This window comes from Rhipicephalus microplus, chromosome 3 (assembly GCF_043290135.1).
Source record: "Rhipicephalus microplus isolate Deutch F79 chromosome 3, USDA_Rmic, whole genome shotgun sequence".
NCBI lineage: Eukaryota > Metazoa > Arthropoda > Arachnida > Ixodida > Ixodidae > Rhipicephalus > Rhipicephalus microplus.
In genome coordinates this window covers 38,234,635-38,255,705 of record NC_134702.1, presented here as the reverse complement: position 1 = coordinate 38,255,705, position 21,071 = coordinate 38,234,635, and the positions used below count along the sequence as shown (strand labels likewise).

At 45.5% G+C, this 21,071-nt stretch overlaps 1 protein-coding gene across 1 annotated transcript in view; it reads right to left on the bottom strand.

The window, feature by feature from the left end:
• Window positions 1-7,750: 7,750 nt before the first annotated feature.
• Window positions 7,751-21,071, bottom strand: part of LOC119176570 (neprilysin-1-like) — an 88,806-nt gene continuing 75,485 nt past the window's right edge. Inside the window, exons 12-21 of the mRNA XM_037427931.2 lie at window positions 19,792-19,869; window positions 19,328-19,431; window positions 18,479-18,540; window positions 17,817-17,868; window positions 16,465-16,532; window positions 13,853-13,983; window positions 12,585-12,650; window positions 10,025-10,120; window positions 8,405-8,478; window positions 7,751-8,210 (exon numbers count right to left, since the gene is read on the bottom strand). Coding sequence (XP_037283828.2) covers window positions 8,108-8,210; window positions 8,405-8,478; window positions 10,025-10,120; window positions 12,585-12,650; window positions 13,853-13,983; window positions 16,465-16,532; window positions 17,817-17,868; window positions 18,479-18,540; window positions 19,328-19,431; window positions 19,792-19,869 — 834 coding nt within the window. The 3' untranslated portion in view covers window positions 7,751-8,107. The remainder of the gene's footprint in view (window positions 8,211-8,404; window positions 8,479-10,024; window positions 10,121-12,584; window positions 12,651-13,852; window positions 13,984-16,464; window positions 16,533-17,816; window positions 17,869-18,478; window positions 18,541-19,327; window positions 19,432-19,791; window positions 19,870-21,071) is intronic.

Sequence of the window (21,071 nt, the reverse complement as noted above, 5' to 3'; positions counted from 1 at the left end):
AAACAACCATTCGTTGCTGCAGAACGGCAAGATAGCAACCCCTCTCCTTTCAAGGCGATTACCGGCTCCCGCGTGATCGCTTTGAAGAGGGAGGGGGTCGCAACCTTGCCGCTGGTTTCATATCAGCAACAAATGGTTGTTTTCCTCGCCGCGAGGTGACGCAAAGAGTGACTGTAGTTGCCTTCGCTCCCGCTTGAACGCGCCGCCAGCAGCCGCCTGGGGTTTAGCACTGGGGTTTAGGGACCGGCAGGGCAAAATAGACTTTAAGCAAGTAGACTTAACTAGAAGGAGGTTATCTGATTGGTGGCTAAAGTCAAGGCACGAGTGAAAATTAAACTCTTCACTGCAAACCACGAATCCTCAAACTCACTTTTTAAGGAAAAAATAAATATAGTTTTGGGTTCATTAAGTATTACGGCTTGGTGGCGCTAGCCACCGCCCGATCTAAAGGGTACAGCCATATCCATCCATCCATCCATGAGCGCGCAGGCAACGCGTCGCCATGTTCCCTTTCATAAAAACTGACACTGTTCCTGTATACCACTTATAGCACTTATATCGTGACAATCTGCGATCTTCAGGTTGGTGGAAGCGGTAACCGGGCACACCTACACGAGTTCAAAAAAGCTGACACTCGCACGCGTGGCCACTCGACAGCAGGCGGCGGCTAGCTTGTAGATAGAGCAGACGGCCATGTCGTCACGTGCTCCCGCGTGGTTCATCTTATTGAGGCGAAAGACTTGGATGCCACATCGAGAGCAATAATTGGCCATCGGCATCTCGTATATAGGCGGCATCAACGCGATCGAGTGACGCGAAAAAAAAAAAAAAAAACACCGTCAAGATGTCATAGGTGGGTAGTGAATATTCTTGTCCTCTTAAAGTGACTATGACTTCGCACAGTTTGACGTCACACAATGATGTCATACCGCTATACCGTCGCTTGACCGAAGGGGACCCGATTCCAAAGGCACTGCAAAACTTCGCGAGATGCAAAAAGCTTCAATGACTCTGATCTCGTAGGCCATAATAAACCCTATTGGAAGCAGAAATGTATTGGAGGAGTGCAGAATCGATACATTTTGGCAGATAACCTTTATCGTTCCAAATAGACCATGGGACTTTTTGGAACATCTAATTTGTGACAATTAGTCATTTTGTTCGTTTTCACTCATTGTTTTGCTGTATCAGTAGTTCGTCTCTTTTTTTTTAAAGGCACAACTTGCTTATTCTGTCCAAAAGGGGTGAAACATGCTACATTGACTCGTATTTTCAATGTTTTTAAGTTAAAACTCTTGTAGATTTTTTCCCTCGACGCATTGTTTTTGCTATAAGTCATTCCCGTTGTTTTCTACTGTTGTACAATGTAATATCAAATGTATATATATGTACCCACTCCTGCCTATGACTTCGCATAGAAGTCAGCAGTATTGAATAAATAAATAAATAAATAAATAAATAAATAAATAAATAAATAAATAAATAAATAAATAAATAAATAAATAAATAAATAAATAACGCTGGGAGTGTTAGCCAGTCGCTTCGCACTTTGGCATGGTTTCAGATGGGGCATCCGACGAGACGAGAAACCATACGGACAAGCATGTTTTGTAGGGCAACACTTTATTGAGCGACGAGAGGGCACCGCAATCGGGACACGCCATTTTCCGCACCTATTCCGCGTGTCCGGTCACAAACAATGACCTTCCTTCACGTGGACTGCGCAGTAACAGACGGCCCCGTGATCGCATCGGCTGTCGCAAGACCTCTCCAGAGTCGTCTGATAAGCGCGTGAGGAAGCTACGCGGACTTAATATCACTTATGAAAAGCCCCGTGACACTGAAGTGAAGTACAATATAGATGCATGAAAGAAAACATTCTGACAGCGTTGCCTGTCATGGTTGGGTTTCGATTACTGAACCGGACTGTGAGACAAGTCCAACCGAAATCCTTTAATTTTCAAGACTTGATGTCTGTAGAAGGGTCTTCAGGGGCAAATAGATAGCTTAAGTTTGTCTGCAAACATTGCGTTTGCGTTGTACCAGGGGTTGTACCAGATTCTGTAACTGCAGTGTAAGCCGGACAAGTGCTGCCATCTGGCACGGCCTAGACGAGCCAGAGAAGCATAGAGTTGTAGCGCAGAAACCTAGTGCGTGCATTCTGCTTGTGTATATTTTCGGCAGTGGCCTAACATCGAATTTGTTAGTGCCCGTAATTGTGGTTGCGCGATGCATTACAAGATGTTGGTATACGACAGTCCGCTATCCTCGAATTGACCGCTTTGTGTATACCGGAATTCAGGACAAGCTGAAGGTTCAAGAGGTTGACAGGCAGCAATGAGAAATGACGAAAGAAGGTAAGGATGGCGTGAAAGTGAAGGGGTTTGAGCGGGGAGGGGGGCACTGGAGATATCTGACTGTCCACTTCAGCGTATAGGTGCTTATAAAAAAAGCGAGAAAGAAAAAAAGGTTATCTCACTTTATCGAAGAGACTATATATTATCAGGTAACGAACGTGACATCTCGATAGACATAGCTGGAGACAACATCCGTACGGGTGTTTTGTGGTAGACTTTTTTTTTCTTTCAACACGACGCAATATTTTTTTTTATTTCCAACGATAACACAACGGACAACAACTCGGAACAACCTTTCATCGGGCGCAAACTGTGTTGTGATAGTGCACGGGTGATGATATTGTACTGGCGTGAGTCTTTTCTAGCGAAAAGAAGAAATGGAAAGACGCGAAGCTGTGGATAGCGTGAAGCAGGCCGCTGTCTCATGCCGTATACTTTACCATTTCGTCAAGCGTGGTCTTGTCAATACTTCATTCCAAACGTGCCAAATTTTGACTGTTTTATCGTGAAATTGAACCTGCGGCAATGCCCATAGTTCGAAGCAATGATTCGAAATAGAACGAGGCATGTTCAGCTATAGAGCTGCTTTCTGGAGCTGATGAATCAGCTTTTAAAATGAATAAAACTAATCAATTACTGTATTGTAACCGTACAGTCATGATATTGACTTCAGTGATATAAATAGCTAACCTGGATACCAGTCCGAATGGTAATTTTGCCCCAAAAACAGGACCACACATGCACGAACATAAGAAACAGAGAGAATAATGGGCGCCTGTCACATTTATGTGTTCCTGAGTGATCTTGTTTTTGGCGCCCACTAAACCATTCATGTACAAACTAACCCAACAACGAGTACTACGAGAGACCAGGCTGAGCGTACACAGCAGCGCCCACCGTGACCGGCAATTGAACCCGCGTCCTCTCTACGGCTTGACGTTTATGCGGTCATGTGACCTTAAGCTGCTACAGAAACTGGGAGGAAGGGGCCTACGAATACGTTGTCTTCGGAATGCAATAACTCGATAAATTTCTGAGATTATGTCAACACCTCTTCATTATCTCTCACCCGCGCCACTCTGCGATCCTGCCAGTACATCAAAAGATGCACTTTCAACAGCCTGCAAGTGCATCTTTCCGGCAAATGGCGCAATTCTCGAGGGGCTAGGCCTTTGCGAACAGCATTATTAACGTGGCGTTCAAGAACAATGGTGCGTGGGAACAACGATGGAGCAATGAGATGTGCACCGTACCCATATGGTGCGCCGGTGAATGGTAAAAGGACTTGGGTCGTAACCGTGTTGGCGAACGTTGGCTTGGCTTCGCTTTCTTTCCGTCTGTGCTGGAACGATGCATGCTCGGAAAGAGGCCAACAACTATGTTTACAGCTCGCTTTACTTAAACGCTAAAATTCAACACGACAATCGTGGCTTCTAGTTACGTGGCATTACCTGGTGCTATGAAAAATGAGACGAGCTCGGGGCGGGGAGACGCGGAGTTCTTTGAGCGCAACAGTTTGAAGGCTGCTCATTTCCACTGAGCTATATTGGGTTGATGGTTCTGGGTTAGGTTAGGTTAGGTTAGGTGAGCCAGTAGACCTATTGCAACGCTTGTAAGCAGGGGTAGGCGCCGTCGACATACTGAGGTGCTTGTAGCGACGTCGTGGCGCTGTTATGACCGGCGTCAGCAGGCGCCATGCTGTCGCTGAGAAGCGTAGCCGGGCAGCGTTCCCACGCCTGGAACCCCGGTTTTCTTGGAACCAGCGTCGAGAGATGACGGGGGAGCGGCGCTCTTTTAATCTTCAAACAAGTAGCCGGCTCGCCGAATGCCTATGCCCGCCAGGCATTGTCCCTGCTAGCCAGCGGATGAGACGTCACGTCGCCACGAAGCGGTAAGCCGTTCCAGAGAGGACAACAAAGACAGCGTCTTCCTTTGTAGAAACGGCGACCGCCGCCACAAAGTGTCCTGCTAATTGAGCAGACAGATTGGCGGACCATTTGATGTCTGCTGTCCGAAGCTTGGGACCCCTCGACCAGTGACACACACGACGAGCAAGAGCCCCTCTGGCGCCACCTTTAAGTGCAGTGATCTTGACTCGAAATTGGCTGTTCACGTGCGCCGTGCCTGCTCGTACCCCTCACCTGTTGTGTGTGTGTGTGATTGGTGTTCCACTGAAGAAGGAGGAGCCCGAGAGGGCTTATAACGGCGCCGGAGAGTGCAGGACGTCGCTCTGAACCAAGAAAAGGTTCAACCACCACGTTCGTGGTTTGTGAACTCTTAACCTTATGCTGTAAATATTTGTAAATAGTGCCATAAACCTTGTTTGTTTTTCGTATCCCCATCTTGTAAGCGCTCGACCGAAGCGGCGAGCCAGATTTGGAGGGGGAAAAGAAGGTGCGTCACCCCAAGGAAAGGCGCGGTTCAGTTCGACGACTTCGGGAAAGCGGCCTTGCCCGAAGGGTCAAAGTCGAAAGGACAGAGTGGCTAAATACCGCGCAGGGGTGAATACAAAGAGAAAATGGCACAGGCTCCCTCCGAGCTACTGGTGTCACTTTCAAATTCCTGAGGGGAAGAGGCCAAAGTGGAAAATGAGGCGTGACGGCAGTGCACTGCTTAGAGTTTGTGCATTTAGTAGCCTCAGGCCTGCTGGAAAACAGCCGGGACCGCGACCCCATCGTGTACGATTAAAGGAACCAAGAGAAAAGGGGGTGGTCAGATTGAGTAACACATGCTTATTTCGTATGGTTACTTAGTTTTACTTTGTAGGTGTAATTTCAGTACTTTTAATTTTGTAAGTAACGTAATGCGGTGTAAATTTTTCAGAAGAGAAACCGCCGAACCGAAGGCTGAAAGTTAACATCGATTTGCTTTAATCATTAGGGCTAATATGTACCGAAGGTAAAAACTGGAAAATTGTTATTTTTCTAGTATTTTCAAAGGCTGAGAGTAATTTCGTATGCCTTCACTGTCATGTGGATTTGTCGTGAATTAGCATTTGGAGAAGAAGTTACCATAGGCCGAATAATTTCATAAATTGATTAAGTTTGGCGCGACACGGTAGAGTTGTCGTTACGCACTAGTAGTATTGAGAACATTCTAGTGCACTGTTTTAGCATAAAACCTAAGCCATTGTTGGGAGGTGCTTTAAGGACTATTGCACCTAGGTTTACTTTTGTGTTGTACACGGTGTGTTACAACGTAACGTTTGAATGAATTTAGACAAACTGTAAACGATTAAGCTTTTGGTTAGTAGTGCCATGAATTTTGCAGCGCCGTAAGAATGAGAATAATTGAAAGCGCTCAAAAGAACTCAGTGTTTTGTTTTTTAATCAAAGGTGTTAGCAAAGGCAGGTAACTAACCGAACTAACCTGCTAGAAGGCAGTGTTTGTTACTTTTGTTGTTGTCTTCTTTGAAGAATGATTGATCTAGTGATCATGAGCAGATCCTCAAGCTTTCCCTAACCGTTGAGGTAGACCATTTGGTCACAGCTTAGGTTAAGGTTGCGGGAGGCTGGTGAGTTTAATGTCTCAGTGGTAGACAATTATGGGCGGCCGTAAACAAAGACGGACGTTCGGACAAAATTAGCGCTCACTGAATCCGAGTTCCTGACTGATGCTCTCAGCGGGACAGAACCGATGAAAGTAGTCAGCGATGAAAAAGAGCTTGCTGTTTTATATCAGGACGACAATGGTATCAAGCAAAGCTGCGCTTTGCGTGCACCAGAATTTGGGCTCTCGTGAGATAACGTACTGCGCTTCAGGAAATGAATGCGCTTGCCTTGTGTAGGCCATTCATCAGTTGCAATGTTATCTCAGAGTTGCTAAATTTAAAGTAGATACAGACCATTGTCCCCTTGGCTGCAAACCATGACCTCGAAGAACAGTCGCCTTGTGAGGCGGAGCTTGATTCTTAAAAAAAAAAAATATCATTTTGACATTAGGTAAAAAAAGGGGCAATTTGAATGGAAACGCTGACGCGCTCAGCCGCTCTTTCTAAGCCATTCTGGGGTGCTCTTGATGTATCGAAATTGATATTTTAGTTTTTTCGTGCATCTTATGTAAATTTGTAAGGTAGCACGTCTGGTTTTTCGGCTCAAGTGAGTCCTGAGAGTTCTGAGAGTGAGCTTTTGTTAAAGCTAGTAATTAAAATTGGTTTGTCATCCCTCTTTTGGCTTGGTTTGTTCGAAGGGGGCCGAGTGCTTGCTTGTGCATGTGGTCCAGTTGCAGAAACGGTGTCGAAGATTCGGCCTTTACTCAGACCATGCCACAAGCGAAGGCGAGTTCTTGGGATTCGACTACGGACCCTTTCGTCGTCCCTGCGAGCAGCAGTGTTGACCGCTGCCCTCCGTGACTCATCTGGCGAGGGGGAAGCTGTTATGACCGGCGTCAGCAGGCGCCATGCTGTCGCTGAGAAGCGTAGCCGGGCAGCGTTCCCACGCCTGGAACCCCGGTTTTCTTGGAACCAGCGTCGAGAGATGACGGGGGAGCGGCGCTCTTTTAATCTTCAAACAAGTAGCCGGCTCGCCGAATGCCTATGCCCGCCAGGCATTGTCCCTGCTAGCCAGCGGATGAGACGTCACGTCGCCACGAAGCGGTAAGCCGTTCCAGAGAGGACAACAAAGACAGCGTCTTCCTTTGTAGAAACGGCGACCGCCGCCACAAAGTGTCCTGCTAATTGAGCAGACAGATTGGCGGACCATTTGATGTCTGCTGTCCGAAGCTTGGGACCCCTCGACCAGTGACACACACGACGAGCAAGAGCCCCTCTGGCGCCACCTTTAAGTGCAGTGATCTTGACTCGAAATTGGCTGTTCACGTGCGCCGTGCCTGCTCGTACCCCTCACCTGTTGTGTGTGTGTGTGATTGGTGTTCCACTGAAGAAGGAGGAGCCCGAGAGGGCTTATAACGGCGCCGGAGAGTGCAGGACGTCGCTCTGAACCAAGAAAAGGTTCAACCACCACGTTCGTGGTTTGTGAACTCTTAACCTTATGCTGTAAATATTTGTAAATAGTGCCATAAACCTTGTTTGTTTTTCGTATCCCCATCTTGTAAGCGCTCGTTTCCTCAACCCGAAGCTACACCACGCTACCACAGCTCACCGGGATCGCAACAGCGCTCAGGCTCCGCCCAGCTCAAAGCTCGCCACCGCCCTCTATATGTTCACGCGATAACTGGCACTGCAACTGCAAAGCTGCCTCCGAGCAGAGTGCGTGTGCTGGCTCAAGGGCCCGCTTTGCGGTTGCTGGAATGCCGACACCGTGACTGGCTTTGATTTGTTTAAGTTTATAAAGCCTTCACACCTGTAGCAATTAAAAAAACACTGGCCAACTCTTCAGTACAGACACAATGTAACATCATACAGGTTGTTAGGTCCGATGAAGCTATGTATGTAGACCGTTTTTTTTTTTTTTGCCTACGTCGGCGGCACGAAAAAAGTAACAAGCTTTGGTCCACGTTGATCTCACTACGAGTAGGGGGGAGATGTGCATCGCAGGGCACTTGTCGACGTTGTACCGCTAACCGTGTTACACGGTAGCGGTGTACTGTCGGCGTGGTGACGTCACAGCCACCACGCGTGACGTCATCGTTCGACGTCCTCACTCGGAGGATATAGAGAGAAGAAGAAAGCGTCTCCAAACACACACGCTGATTGAACGTACGTGGTGCGCTTCGAGGTTCCAATGCGGTATGGGGAGGAAGACGTCACAGTTTCTTCTTTCTCCTGGATGCATGCTGAGATGGGAGAAAGCTCAGTCCCAGAGCGAGCATTTCTTCTCCGGGTTCATGTAGCTCCCGAGAGGGCAATGGAAGGCCTTCGCGAATTCGTCGAAGTTCTGCAAGGCACCGTTGGACCTGCAACAAACAAATGCGCGTGCGGTGACCTCAATTAGAGTGTGACTCCTCCGGATGTTGACTTTTTACTTTACGCTGTTGATGTGGTACCACTAGGAACATAGTTGACTGTATTGTATTCGCACCTGAGACTTTTTTTTTTGCCTTTTTAATAAATTTGCCGTATAGCCTGTGTAACTCTCAAACGTACGTACCTGTACTTGCCAGGACTGTGCGTTTCGGTCTCGTACTTCTTGTAGCCTTCGTCACTCACAACTTCGCACCAGATCTGCATTTGCCGGCGGTAACATGCGAAACAGAGCAAACAGAAAAAAAGAAAGAGAGAGAGAGAGAGAAAGTATCGACGGATGAATCTCGCTCTCGTCGTTTCACCGCGCGTATTTACAGGAACCAATTCCACCTTCGAATTCCCTCTTCCAATAGTTGAGAGGTAAATGATGAAGGTAACCGAGGAGGTTACCTAGACTATAACGAGAAAAGATGTTTGCCACCTTCTATAGCTGAAATGATGATATGGTCACAAAAAAAAGAAAAAAAGAGAAATGCTGCAGCGGCCTTCTAAGTACGTTGTAGCATACTGTTAGTGATTTCTTAGTTTGTTTCTATGGTTGCATACTGCGGTCAAGTAATTGCCTTTTAAGTCTCTTTAAATACTTTTTGTCTTATTTCTGGCAATCACGTCCTGTCTGTGACAACGACGGGCTTTAAAAGAGTATACACTGACGAAATGTTAAGATAGCGCAAAAAAGGTACATTTTCGGTTTCTTGCAGTGCAAGCGGTTCTTCGCGCACCGGAGAGCCACGAGACAAACAAAATGATTTAGTTTGATTTAAGGTATTGCCACACCATGGGGGTGGCACACACCCTTGGTGTGGCAATACTGGTGTGGCAATACTGGTGTGGCAATACTGGCGTGGCAATACTGGTGTGACACCCCTGGTGTGGCAATACCCTGGTGTGGCCTGGTGTGCCACACCAGCCAGGGGGTGGCACACCAGGCCCATGCCACCAGAAATTTCTTTCGCCATGCTAATAGAGAGCGAAAAATTACCATTTCAAGGGGGTGCCCTCCCCAAAATAAAAATAATCCACCCCCACCCCCCACCCCGAAAAAAGTTTCTGGCTACGCGCCTCCGCCACGCAGCATGTGCAAGACATGCCCCGCTGCAACGGACGTTATCATGACGAGTCAGCTCCATGGTTTTGCCAACTCGGCGTCCTGCATGCGTGCGGCTGTAACCGTCAACAGCGCTGTTGGAGTCGCTGGAGGGCATTCACTTGTAGCTGTTTACCACGTGTAACATACAGTAGACGACAGAGCCCACGTGACTTACATATTCGTCACACTGCGTTGACACGTCATTGTGAAGCCACCTCACTGATATCGAAACTGGACCTGTTTTTTTTTTTTTTCTTATGTATAGGAAGCAGCGTCGAAAATGCATTATGTGTTCCGAGACACAACGATTTTCTTTTTAGGGTATCTCGACACCGGTGTTTTTATTTAGAGCAAGAAGAGCTCAAACTTATCAAATTCGTATCAGTACTCCTTCATAAAATATGTCTCCAAAACAACGATTATTCGGTACATAGACTAAAAACAGCCGAAAAACAAAAGCAAAAAGACCTGCCAGCATCGTTACACAAAATGCAGTATCTTCGAACTGCGCGGGGACATGAAGAAAGAATCTTGGGCCGACAAGCAAGCGCAGACTACGTTTATCGTCTCACCGCGCTGCTCGGATATACTGAACGTTTACCAACATGCTCAACTTTCCACTCTGCTTAGAGAATTCAAGTTTTCTTTGCAAACCTGGGCGTATTGAACAAAGAAGACTTGTTCGTTGGTCAGACCCAGGCCCGGCAGTCGCGGCTCTTGCCCATGTTTCGCCGCCCAGTTCTTGTACGCCTGCAAAATATACGAAAAGATAGCGAAACAGCAGGCACGATTACAGATGGTTACAGATGCACCCCAAGTAAAGATCGAGTAAAAAGGGTGCATTTTTGTCCCACCACAATAATATTCGCCCGGCTAGCTTAGCTTGCACCTACCTTCTTGAAAACTCGGCGCTGGCCACTTTCCTATCGAGAACGCAATGTCACGCTTATAACACACATATGTCGTTCGTAACCCGAAAGTGCCGAGCACGCGGCCGATATAGTGCAAGGAAAGGAACGTAAGAGAGATAATAATTATTGTTGTGGGACAAAAAGGTGCCCTTTTTAAAGTTTGTTTTTTTAGAGTACAGGGTGAATATTGTTGTGGGTCACAAAGACGCCCTTTTCACTCAATCCCTTCTTTGAGTGTGACGTCATGTTCATGACGAAATCACATTACATACGCGTTTGACACGCTTGTCAATTAAACCACTTTCGCTATAGTTCAAGATAAGATGCATTTAAAAATCTGAAGGGCGCTAGAGATGGTGGGATCGGGCATTACTATCTACAACCATGTGTATATAAAAAAAAAGCAACTACTTTCGCAATATTGAGCAGTATGCAACAAAGTGCTCACTGATTATGGCGAAGCCGTAATATTCAGTGTACGACAGTTTTTCCGTTTTCTCTCCTTTTTTTTTCCTTTACGTCGATCAAAAAGCTAAGAAGAACGCAAACAAAGCAGGAGGAGGTAGAAGAAGGAAAGGTAAGAAGGTCAACCAGTCGAGCGTCCCGTTTGCTATCCTGTATACACCGGAGGGAAGGGGATTGAGGGATAAAAAGAGAGAGATAGAAAGAGGAGAACATAAAAAATAAACAAAAAAGCAGGCGTTGTGTATGACGTATAAGGTAGAACAAGACGCAACTTAGTTAACTGAGAAATTGTGTTGACTTCTGATCTTGTTTGTGCGTCATATTCGCAGTGTGTAGCGCAGGTGTCTCAAAGTAATCTTAGAGCAAGAGCCGGAGCTGTGAAGAAGATGGAGGGGGGAGGGTATTTGAACAGAATATAGGCCAGTGTTGTCATTTGAAAGAAGATGCCTTTCTCATATCTGATATCGTGGGACATTTCTGAAGGGTATTTAACGTCAGCATTCGAGAAACGTATCGATGCCGGTGTCCAGAACGATTGCAGTCTGGGACACCGATTCTGAAGTGCCAAGTTGTCCGCCTTGGTGGAACTGTATCTATACGGTGCCGGGCTGCTGACCCAAAGGTCGTGGGTACGATTCCAGCCCCAGCGGTTACATTTCGATGAAGTTGAAGTGGTAGAGGCCCATGTACTGTGTGATTGATGTCCGTGCACTACAAAGAACACCAGATGGACCGAATTTCCAGAGCCCTCCACTACGGCGTCTCTCATAACCATTTCGTGGTTTTTGGGACGTAAAACTCCAGACAGGTATCATTATTGAAATATCGAGTTTTTGTTCCACCGTTGCGTTTCAGCCCACGACGACCGCATCGGGTGCTTCGAGAATAAAATGCGTGAGATAACTCACGTCTTTGCACCCAAGTTATACATTCATCAAGAAACAAAACGTATTGGACGAAGGCTGTCATATGTGCCCGCGAGGCAGCGTGTTACAGAGCATAAGCTTTACAGATAGGATAGGGGCGAACGATAACAATAAAGAGTATTAGATAAGAAGTGGGCCGTGAACCTACAGAATAAATCACCTGCTCAGGTATATACGCAAACGTGTAGAGGCATCGAAACAGGACAATTCTTTGCTCGCTAATGATAGTGAATGTGCGATTCAGGAAAAAAAAAACGTAGCACTCGGCAAAATGTCGTTTACTGTATGATGTTAATATAATATCGCACTTCCATATATCAATTCTGGTTTCCGGACCATTCGGCGCTTATTTTAGCCCGAGCGCAGAAATTCTAGCCAGTTGCGAAGGGAAATTTTTTTTCGAGGTTGGGGTAGGGGAAGAGTTACAGGCACACTTTTATTACGTTCTATCGGGTATTTGTATATTTCCCTGTATATATACGCAGCAAAACTGAAAAACTTAGGGGGGGGGGGGGGGGCAGATAGAGAGAACCCCCTCCCACTCGATCTCTGGCTTAAAATGCGTCGAGGACTACAAATTATACGCTAGATCCACCGGCGACTATAGATGCATGAACGCTCGGGATCGAGTCGATTGTAGTTACTATAAATGCTACCTTTAGGTAAGGTAGCATGCACAGTAACTCAAGTGTAAATGAAGGTACATGGTGAAGGCTGGAAAGCGCGTCACAGGTGCGCTCAACGACAGGGCTAGTAACCAGTGGCGTAGTCAGCGTGGAACACCGGGCCCGTCTTCCCCTCCCCGCCCCCCCTCCCGTCTCCATGAAATCAAGGAGGTACTCACCCCCCCCCCCCCTCAAAAAAAAAAAAAGATTTTCTGCCTACGCTCCTGCTAACTATATGATGACTCACGTAATAGGCTTGCTTCACGGCTGTAGAGTCACAGATGTTCTCTTCGAGCGTCATGTTACCATTCACCTGCGCAAATATTTCAGCGTGGATTTGAGAGAGACAGTATTGGCAAACTACAACTCTACAAGACTGAGATTGAATCGCGACTACATGGAGTGTGCGTCGAAACTTCCCTTCCTCTTTCACCTAACTTCTCACAATATATATATATATATATATGAGATGTAACAGACAATAATACCAAGGAATGTATAGGGGAAGTTGTTAGAACCAATGTAAAGTAAATAGGAAGAAAGAAAAATGGGTGAAAAAATAACTTGCCGTGAGCAGTAATCGAACCTACAACCTCCGAATAACGCATTCGATGCTCTACCACTGAGCTATCACGGCGGCCATTCCCCCAGCCACTTTATTAGGTTTATATGTGAATTTAAACGTGCGAGTGTGGGAGATCTCATTAATATTGTGTCAAAACACGGAAAAACGAGCCCTTAGGTATACACTTCTTTCCCTTATTCATTAACGAGGGTCTCGTACTGGCAGACTTGGTGCCTCTAGGTTGTATACGAGGGACCACTGCTCAGCTGCCAGCTCGTAATAAGTTCAAGTGCTACGTGACGCCATACAGGCTCATAAAAAAGTGTACGACACTCGCCGCCATGGCTACAGGTGGCGCTGACTGACACTCCCACGTTTAAATTCACAATAAACCCAATAAAGTGGCTGGTGTAATGGCCGCCGTGATAGCTCAGTAGTAGAGCATCGAACGCGTTATTCGGAAATCGTAGGTTCGATTCCTGCTCACGGCAAGTTATTTTTTCACCCACTTTTCCTTCTTCTTATTTACTTTACATTAGTTCTAATAACTTCCCCTATACATTCCTTGTCATTATTGTCTGTTAGATTCCATTATTATTGTGTCAAAACATGGAAAAACGAGCCCTAAGGTATACACTTGTTTTCCTTATATATATATATATATATATATATATATATATATATATATATATATATATATATATATATATATATATATATATATATATATATATATATATATATATATATTCACTTCATGAGAATATATGTACATACTGCACACTAGGTGTTACTGATATCACTGATGCCCTGGTGAAACATACCCGTTGAACTGATGAATGTTGGGCTAAGACGACCTTTAGAAGATGCAACGAACTCTAAAGATTATTCTGATAAGTACCCGGGTGGAGGCAGCAGCCGCAGTATCGTGCATACGGAACGGTACTCACGTAAAGGCCAGAGTTCCAAAGTGGGAACTGCGAGAACTGCTCGACGAAGCAAGTTGCACGTTGCCGAAGGTGCTCCAGCGCATCGTCAGGCCACCAGTTCGTGTAATTCCCATGCTTGTCAAATTTCTTACCTGCGTTGAATTGCGTTAGGCGTTCAGTCTCAACATCCTTAGTGGTGAAAAACAAAAGGGATATAATGATACAGACAGGTTTACTAAATATTACCCTATAGACAGCGCGATTCAGTCACTGCTGGATAATTAAAATACGCTGGTAAAAAATTTGATCGTTAAATTGGGTAGTTCACGAAGGTTTACCGCATAAACATGTAGTCACTCTTCGTGAGGCTCTTGAAGAAATCTAGTACTGTGAATCATTCATTCATGCATACAGTCTTTTATAGATAAGTAGTATGTTAAATAGCAGCATTAGGAAGAGTACATGATGCCTATGTGATTATGAATAAATATCAACTTAAAGGTGTCCTTCTTCCTCTGTCCTTATTTTTCAGCACTTTTCAGCAACTTTACCAAGCCGCCCAACTTGCTACACTTGTAAATTATACATACATATCCGCAGTTCAGCTAACGAGCACGTGTATCAGCGCTGTGATTAACATTATCTCGATTATGATTACTTATAAAAGAGTGGCTACTTGGGCTGGTTGGTATTGCATTTTTGAAAGAAATATACTTCCTTAGTGAGCAGGGAATGTTTTCAGAAGGAAGATAGAGCCGAGATATAGGACAGAGCGCACTATCTTATCTACGGCTGCGCTCTGTCCTATCGCTTTGCTCTATCCTCCTTCTAAAAACATTCCCTGCGCACTAAGAAATTATATTTATTTCAAAAAAAGATTACTTATAAATTTCTCTGTAGTAATTTTACGGCTTGGAAATTGTAATCAGTTATTGCTGTCTCATATCAATGAAATATGCCGTCCAACCACTAATGAAGGACGTGATGTAATTTTACAACTGTCAGAACGTTGTGGCATCAGTGGTAACCACTTCGTTGGTGGCGCTTCCATATCTGGCCCGCCCGTGATAAAGCGCCGACACTGACTTATCAGGATGTATAGGTGCCGCAAAACAACTTCGCCGCATCCCGCATAATGGCACGTCACGCCACTGGAATATCTTCAGCCGCCGTTTATACAGCCTCCAGCCATCAATATGGCTGTAACTTCCAGCAGAAAGGTCTCGACGTGACGCTACAATACCGTGTCGAACTTAGGCCGTCGTAGCATTTTTAGCAAATATATACGTACATAGCTATCGATTTGGTATATGGCTGATTCCTCCGTGTGCGAATTTAAGAGACCATCGATGGCCTGTCATGCGACTTTTACCGTAATGACAAACGGTAAAGCGGACTTGATCAGCCTTTTAAAAAAAGTAAAAAAAAAGGGGGGGGGGGTATATCGGAAGCTGGCCTCTCAGCTCATCGGTCCAGAAGGCTACACGATCCCGTACAGTATTTGAATACAGATTTGGGGCGATGCACTGCGTATAACAAGGCAAAAGCCATAGATACGTAATCAAAGCGAAAAATTTCAGGCTTCCCACGTCGGCGGCGTCAACACGTGCGATGCAAAATTATCGCGTGATGACGTCACCATTTGACATCACCATAATCTCACTATTACGCCATTTTAACGACACAGGGTGACGTAATCACACGGCATCATCGTCTGGTCAAAGGCTCAACGATTACGGAGGCAGTGGGAAAACAAGGCGAGTTGCCTCCGACCGTGGAGCAGTCCCGTAACCCCCAGCCCCTGACTTTTTTTTTTTTTTGCAGTGACATACAGGGCAGAAAATGACACTCAACCACATCTGCCTGCCCGACCCCCGCTCCAGCTCAAATAAGTGCCCTTCCCCTCCCCCTCGGAAAAAAAAATCTACAAGTGCCCCTGATACTGAATGCAGTGCAAGACCAAGTAAGCTGCGAAAAAGTTTTCGACTGTGGCGGGGCAGGATCTATACATCTACTGCGAAGAAAAAGATGACCTCCACCTTCGAGTTGTTTTAAGTGAATGCATTAGGAGCCTGTGAACTTTGCTTGCGCAGCCTTCGCACTAGTTATCAGCCAGCCTGCCGTAAGAGGGCTACACGCTACAATGCACTTCTTATTAAACATGGCAGCGTCCGCGGAAGTATGCGGCGGTGGCTACAATGACAGGCTGCGTGGCTTGGAAGAGGATTATGGTATTGCTACCCAGCCAGGCGACCGTATACAGCGTCAGACCAGCTATATATATATATATATTGGGGGGGGGGGGCGTACACACTGACTCGTTTCCTCGTTCTGTGCACGCGCGACAGGCGACAGCCGGTAGAATATACTTGCATGCTTCTGCTGATGTGCTACACGTTGTCGCTGCAAAATGGCCCTTTCGGGTTCGAGCCGTTGCTGTTGACCGAATGTTTTCGCTACTAATGTGCCAGGTTTAGAAATTCACCCGAAATAACCATTTAAGAGCAGTTCTACAGCGGAGAATGTTTTGGGGAACACGGGAAGACTTGATGGCACTATAGCGCCTCTAGTGAGCAGCAGCTACGAGGTGACAGGCAAGTTCAACATAAGTTATGCGGAAAGCAAGTGCTCACCGAAACCAGCAAAGCCGTGGGTTATCTCGTGTCCAATGACGACGCCTATGGTGCCAAAGTTCAGGTAGCTGCGGAGTCACAGGAGAACGTAATAAGAATGTTTTCACACGGCACTCTCGTGGTCAATAATGCTCGTTTTGACGAAATACTGGGACAATAGAGAGTTTTAGTACTGCGTACGCGGCGGCGTTGCGTACGTAAGGACGCCACGTTCTGCGTAGTGCGCATGCGCAGACCGCAACGCGCACGTACCGCGTTACGTACGCAGCCGCTACGTACGCACGCATGAAATGCGTGCGTGCGTACGTATGAGCTGATCGCGACGCTCTCGAACAAGTTCGCGACAGCGCGAGACTTCGTTTTGCAAAATGGCGGCATCGAAGGCAAGCACCGACCGGCTCTGTGGCTTAAAATATGGCCATAATCTGGCTATAACACTTGGATTGGCTCACATTGGCTGTCAACAACACGTGCTTCTATTTTGATCTACCAGATGACGCAACACGCTTCACGCTCGTTACGTACGCGGGTACTACGGCGTACTAAAAGCCGATTTGTGGCAAACGACGCCACGTAACGCAAGGCGCTTGCTTGGTGCGTACGTAGCACCATTCCGCAGTACTAAAACTCTCTAATAATTTTCTGTATTTGTTCCTGTAGTTCCAAATTATGGCTAGATGGTATATGTTATTATAGTTTTCTGCTAATCAGCATTTTAAGATAGGTAAATGAAGAGACAATACCCTCATTTTAAACGCGTTTGTTTTTTATTGAAACAAATATAAATAGCTGTCGCCATGTCTTGCCAACATCCACTTGCAATTTTAACACTTTTAAAATGGAAGACAACGAATGGTGGAGATAGAAAAGAGCACTACGAGTAATTGTTTTGTTTCTTTAATATATAATATGCACTGTTATTTTATATATGTTACTGTATAGTGCTTTACATAAACTACTGTACCTCAACTGTTTTCTTTATTTATATTATATTATCCACTGCTACTTTATATATGTATTGTAAGGTACTTCATATTGCGTACTGTTATTCAATGATGAAGAATAAATATACGACAGTTACAGCTCAGGCATCGGTGGGATCTGAACCCAGAACCTACGCATGATGCGAGTGACACTCGTTCGACTCAGCTACGGCCACTGATATGTAGCTCCAGACACTTCTTCGGACACTTGCGTATCCGTTAATACCTTTTAAGAAGATCCCTTGTTAAACCGATTAATCTCAAAATAGGTCGGTCATTTGTGAGGCGCGCTTTCGTGGGGAAAACTCTCACAGATTGTACTCCCAGAAAAGAGCACTTCGCGAGAGAACGAGAATGAACGTTACTTACTGTGGCCTGTCGAGAATGAGCATGGGGGAACGCAAGATCCCAGCTGGGTAAACTGCAAAGGTGTCAGCACACAAAATGGTCTGAACGGGACAATCTCGTAACATTGTACATCATTGGCAGATAACGAAACGTCACAGTTAAGGGCTTCAAGCTATTGTCGGTCCTCCAAGCAAGTGGCATGCAGATGTGTGTCTTACGGCTTATAAGTTACCTTGTTTCTACAAGGCGAACTTTTCAATCAAACAGCATCCAGCACACAAACTTAACCAGGTACTTTGCGCATCTTAAATTGCTGTTAGCACTACTTGAGCTATTATTACGTTACTATATGCGGCAATATGAAGCGAGGGCAGTGCCGGGGTGGTATATCGAGTGATCGTTTATACGATATTCTCACGAGATTTCGCGAGATTAGCACCGGTTGCATCGTCGCATATGCGCAATGACGTTTCTGGCCCGCTGTGTTAGCACAGCCAACGCGATTCCTGGCAGCTGTGTCCCGTATGCGGCAGAACGGGTCCGGTACGGTAGCCTCGCAAATCCCGGGTGTGAAGCGAAAGTATCTCTAAAAAGCCATGGTTCTAGGATACCTCCCCTATTCCACGCAGGCCAGTCAATGCAAATTAGAAAAAAATAAAGGACAGCAAACGTCCTATACTCACTAGCGTAGTTGCCTCGGATGTCATAGAACGCATTTACGATCAGGGGATTTGTCGCCCACTCCCTGTCACGATAGAAAAGAAAAAGAAAAAGCAGCGAACATATATATAATTGTAGTAAGCATTCCCACCAACGCAAAGAATCATTAGTATACAGCTATAACTACTCAATAACGAAACCATCAAATATTTTTCGTTCAGCTGATCTTTCTCTAAAGTGATGCCTCTGAAAGATTCTTCCCCATGTTCAGGTTTACCCATCGGGGTTGTGGCATGAGTAATAGAAATGACCATGAAACGTTTAATAAAAAATTACTAGTCAACTTCACTCACAAACTTTTCTTTTGTAGCATAAAGTCGAGGACCATTGAAGCCGTGCCAGCTTCACGCACACTCTAATGATAGCACTTAAGTTGAGTTCTTCCGGATAAGTAATTGTTAAACACGTGGTGAAATATGTAAAATTGTTAGACATGTGATACAGTTTTTGTAAATATACAAAATCGTATTTAATTATAAGATGGTCACTTTAAAAAAATCTTAGCAGATATCAACAGTGATGGTGAATTAAATGTGCTAGAAAAGGTAATTACATGCATAAAAATAGATGCCTAGACATAGCGATTTACTATAACAGGGGTAATTTCTTTCGTCATAAGACAATCGCGTGCAAACGGGAAACAGCGCTTCCTCTGGGACATTTCATTGAAATACTTGCCCTATACTTTTATTAGACACTGCCTATTTGGCAACATAAGAATCCAATACTCCATAATTTTAACACTCGCAGTCGTATTTAATCGCGCAAAACATTGATGACAGAGTGAATTAAGGGAGTACCCCGCAACTTACTTTTCCTTATCGACAGGCTTCGTAATCTTTGAGAAATCCCTGGCAAACTCAAAGCGTCGCACCTTGAGAATGTTCACGAGAAAGTGGTCGTCATCTATTTCAAGCTAAAAGAAAAGAAATGACAACAACAATCACACATTTCCATGCAGTTGTGTTTTTGATTCACTATTGTGTTTTTGATTCATCAGTGCAGCCATCTTGGCTGATCACATGATATATTTCTGCTACTTATTTAGCACTCCTTATTTTGTTTTTGCGGATACAAAACGGCAAAGCTGATAGACCAAGACGGCGGCTTCGTAGGGATTCATAAATTAGGCTATAAACATAATCTTGGGAAGGGCCTAAATGAGGCCATTAGTCGTCAACTAACCTAGTAGAGTATCCTGCATTGTAAGCATAGTCCCCCCCCCCCCCCCCCTTATATTTATTTGAAAGAGAAGGCCAAACGAAACGATGCTCACGTCGTGATATTCTTTATCCAGTTCAACTGGATCCAAGATGAACTTCGGGAAACCGACTTTCTGCCCCATAGCGGAAACCTGCGCACAAGAACATTTTCAGTTTTCTCAAGCAAATAAATGAAAACCAGCATCATCAAGCATCATGCCGACTGATGTACTCTACAACATAACTGTAGACAAAGGAGGCACTGAAAATCAAGTTTTAGGAGCCGAAAATAGGCAGGCGAAACACAGCTCTAGGCGCCCAATATTGTAAATCTAGGCACAATAAACTTTTACATAACTTCAAATTACCGAAAAAAGACGTGCATGACGCACTAACGACTCGAAAGGAAACATACGGGCTATAGTTTGCAATGTCACAAAGGCGCTTATGGTTCAGCATAGCCATGCTATTGTCCTTTTCCAGCATGGTTTGCACGACACGAGCTCTTTTTTTATTGTCCAGCATGGTGAGCTATGTGTCTACCATCGAATAAACACTCTCATGGGTCCCCTTTTCGGCATGGCTTGGAAGAGCGGCACTGAAGCATATAGCCTGACCGCTAAAAGGCCAGGTGGGTCGGTCTTTTAGCCTCGTATTAACCGGATCTAATTTCACTGTGTCAATATCTCCGCTGTCTGTGAACACCTTAGAGGGCGCGCGCCTTCAACAGGTTTGAGCATATCGAGCAGGCAAGAAAAATGCATGCAGGCTGGGAGAGCTCATGATCTCGTTTGCCAAGAATTGGAACGCTATACCCGCCCCAGAAAGAGGTGAAAGGTCAGACTGAACGCCGCTTGCCCTTCATCTCGTGGGCGCGCTCCAGCATTGTGGAGGTGACGTATATGATCCTGCATACGTGAAAGTAGTACGTGACACCGCGAGAAATTTTCGAAGGGACATGCGAAATTCGTACAACCTCTTGGTTGAATAGAAGAATCAAAGTTGATTGATATATCGAAACATACAACTGAAAGCTTAGTGTCTTTTTATTAGTTTTTAAATTCGAATCTTGCAAAATGTGACGTTGAGCTGCCTCAATTTCGTTCCCGCTCATGTTCTCGCCGTTCCCGAGTCGTGCTGGCACCAGCCGTGTCTCCACTTGGCATGTTTTTGGCGCATCGTTCCTTGGAGTAGTTTCAGCGTTGCAATGCTGTGTGTCGTGGTAAGGAAAGGGTATACATGATCTACGTCAGCCTCTCCAAACGTGTGCGCATAGAGGGTTCCATCCCACACAAACAGGCAGTTCGAACCAGAGAACGCCGAAACGACACAACGCCACTTGCGTGCACGAACC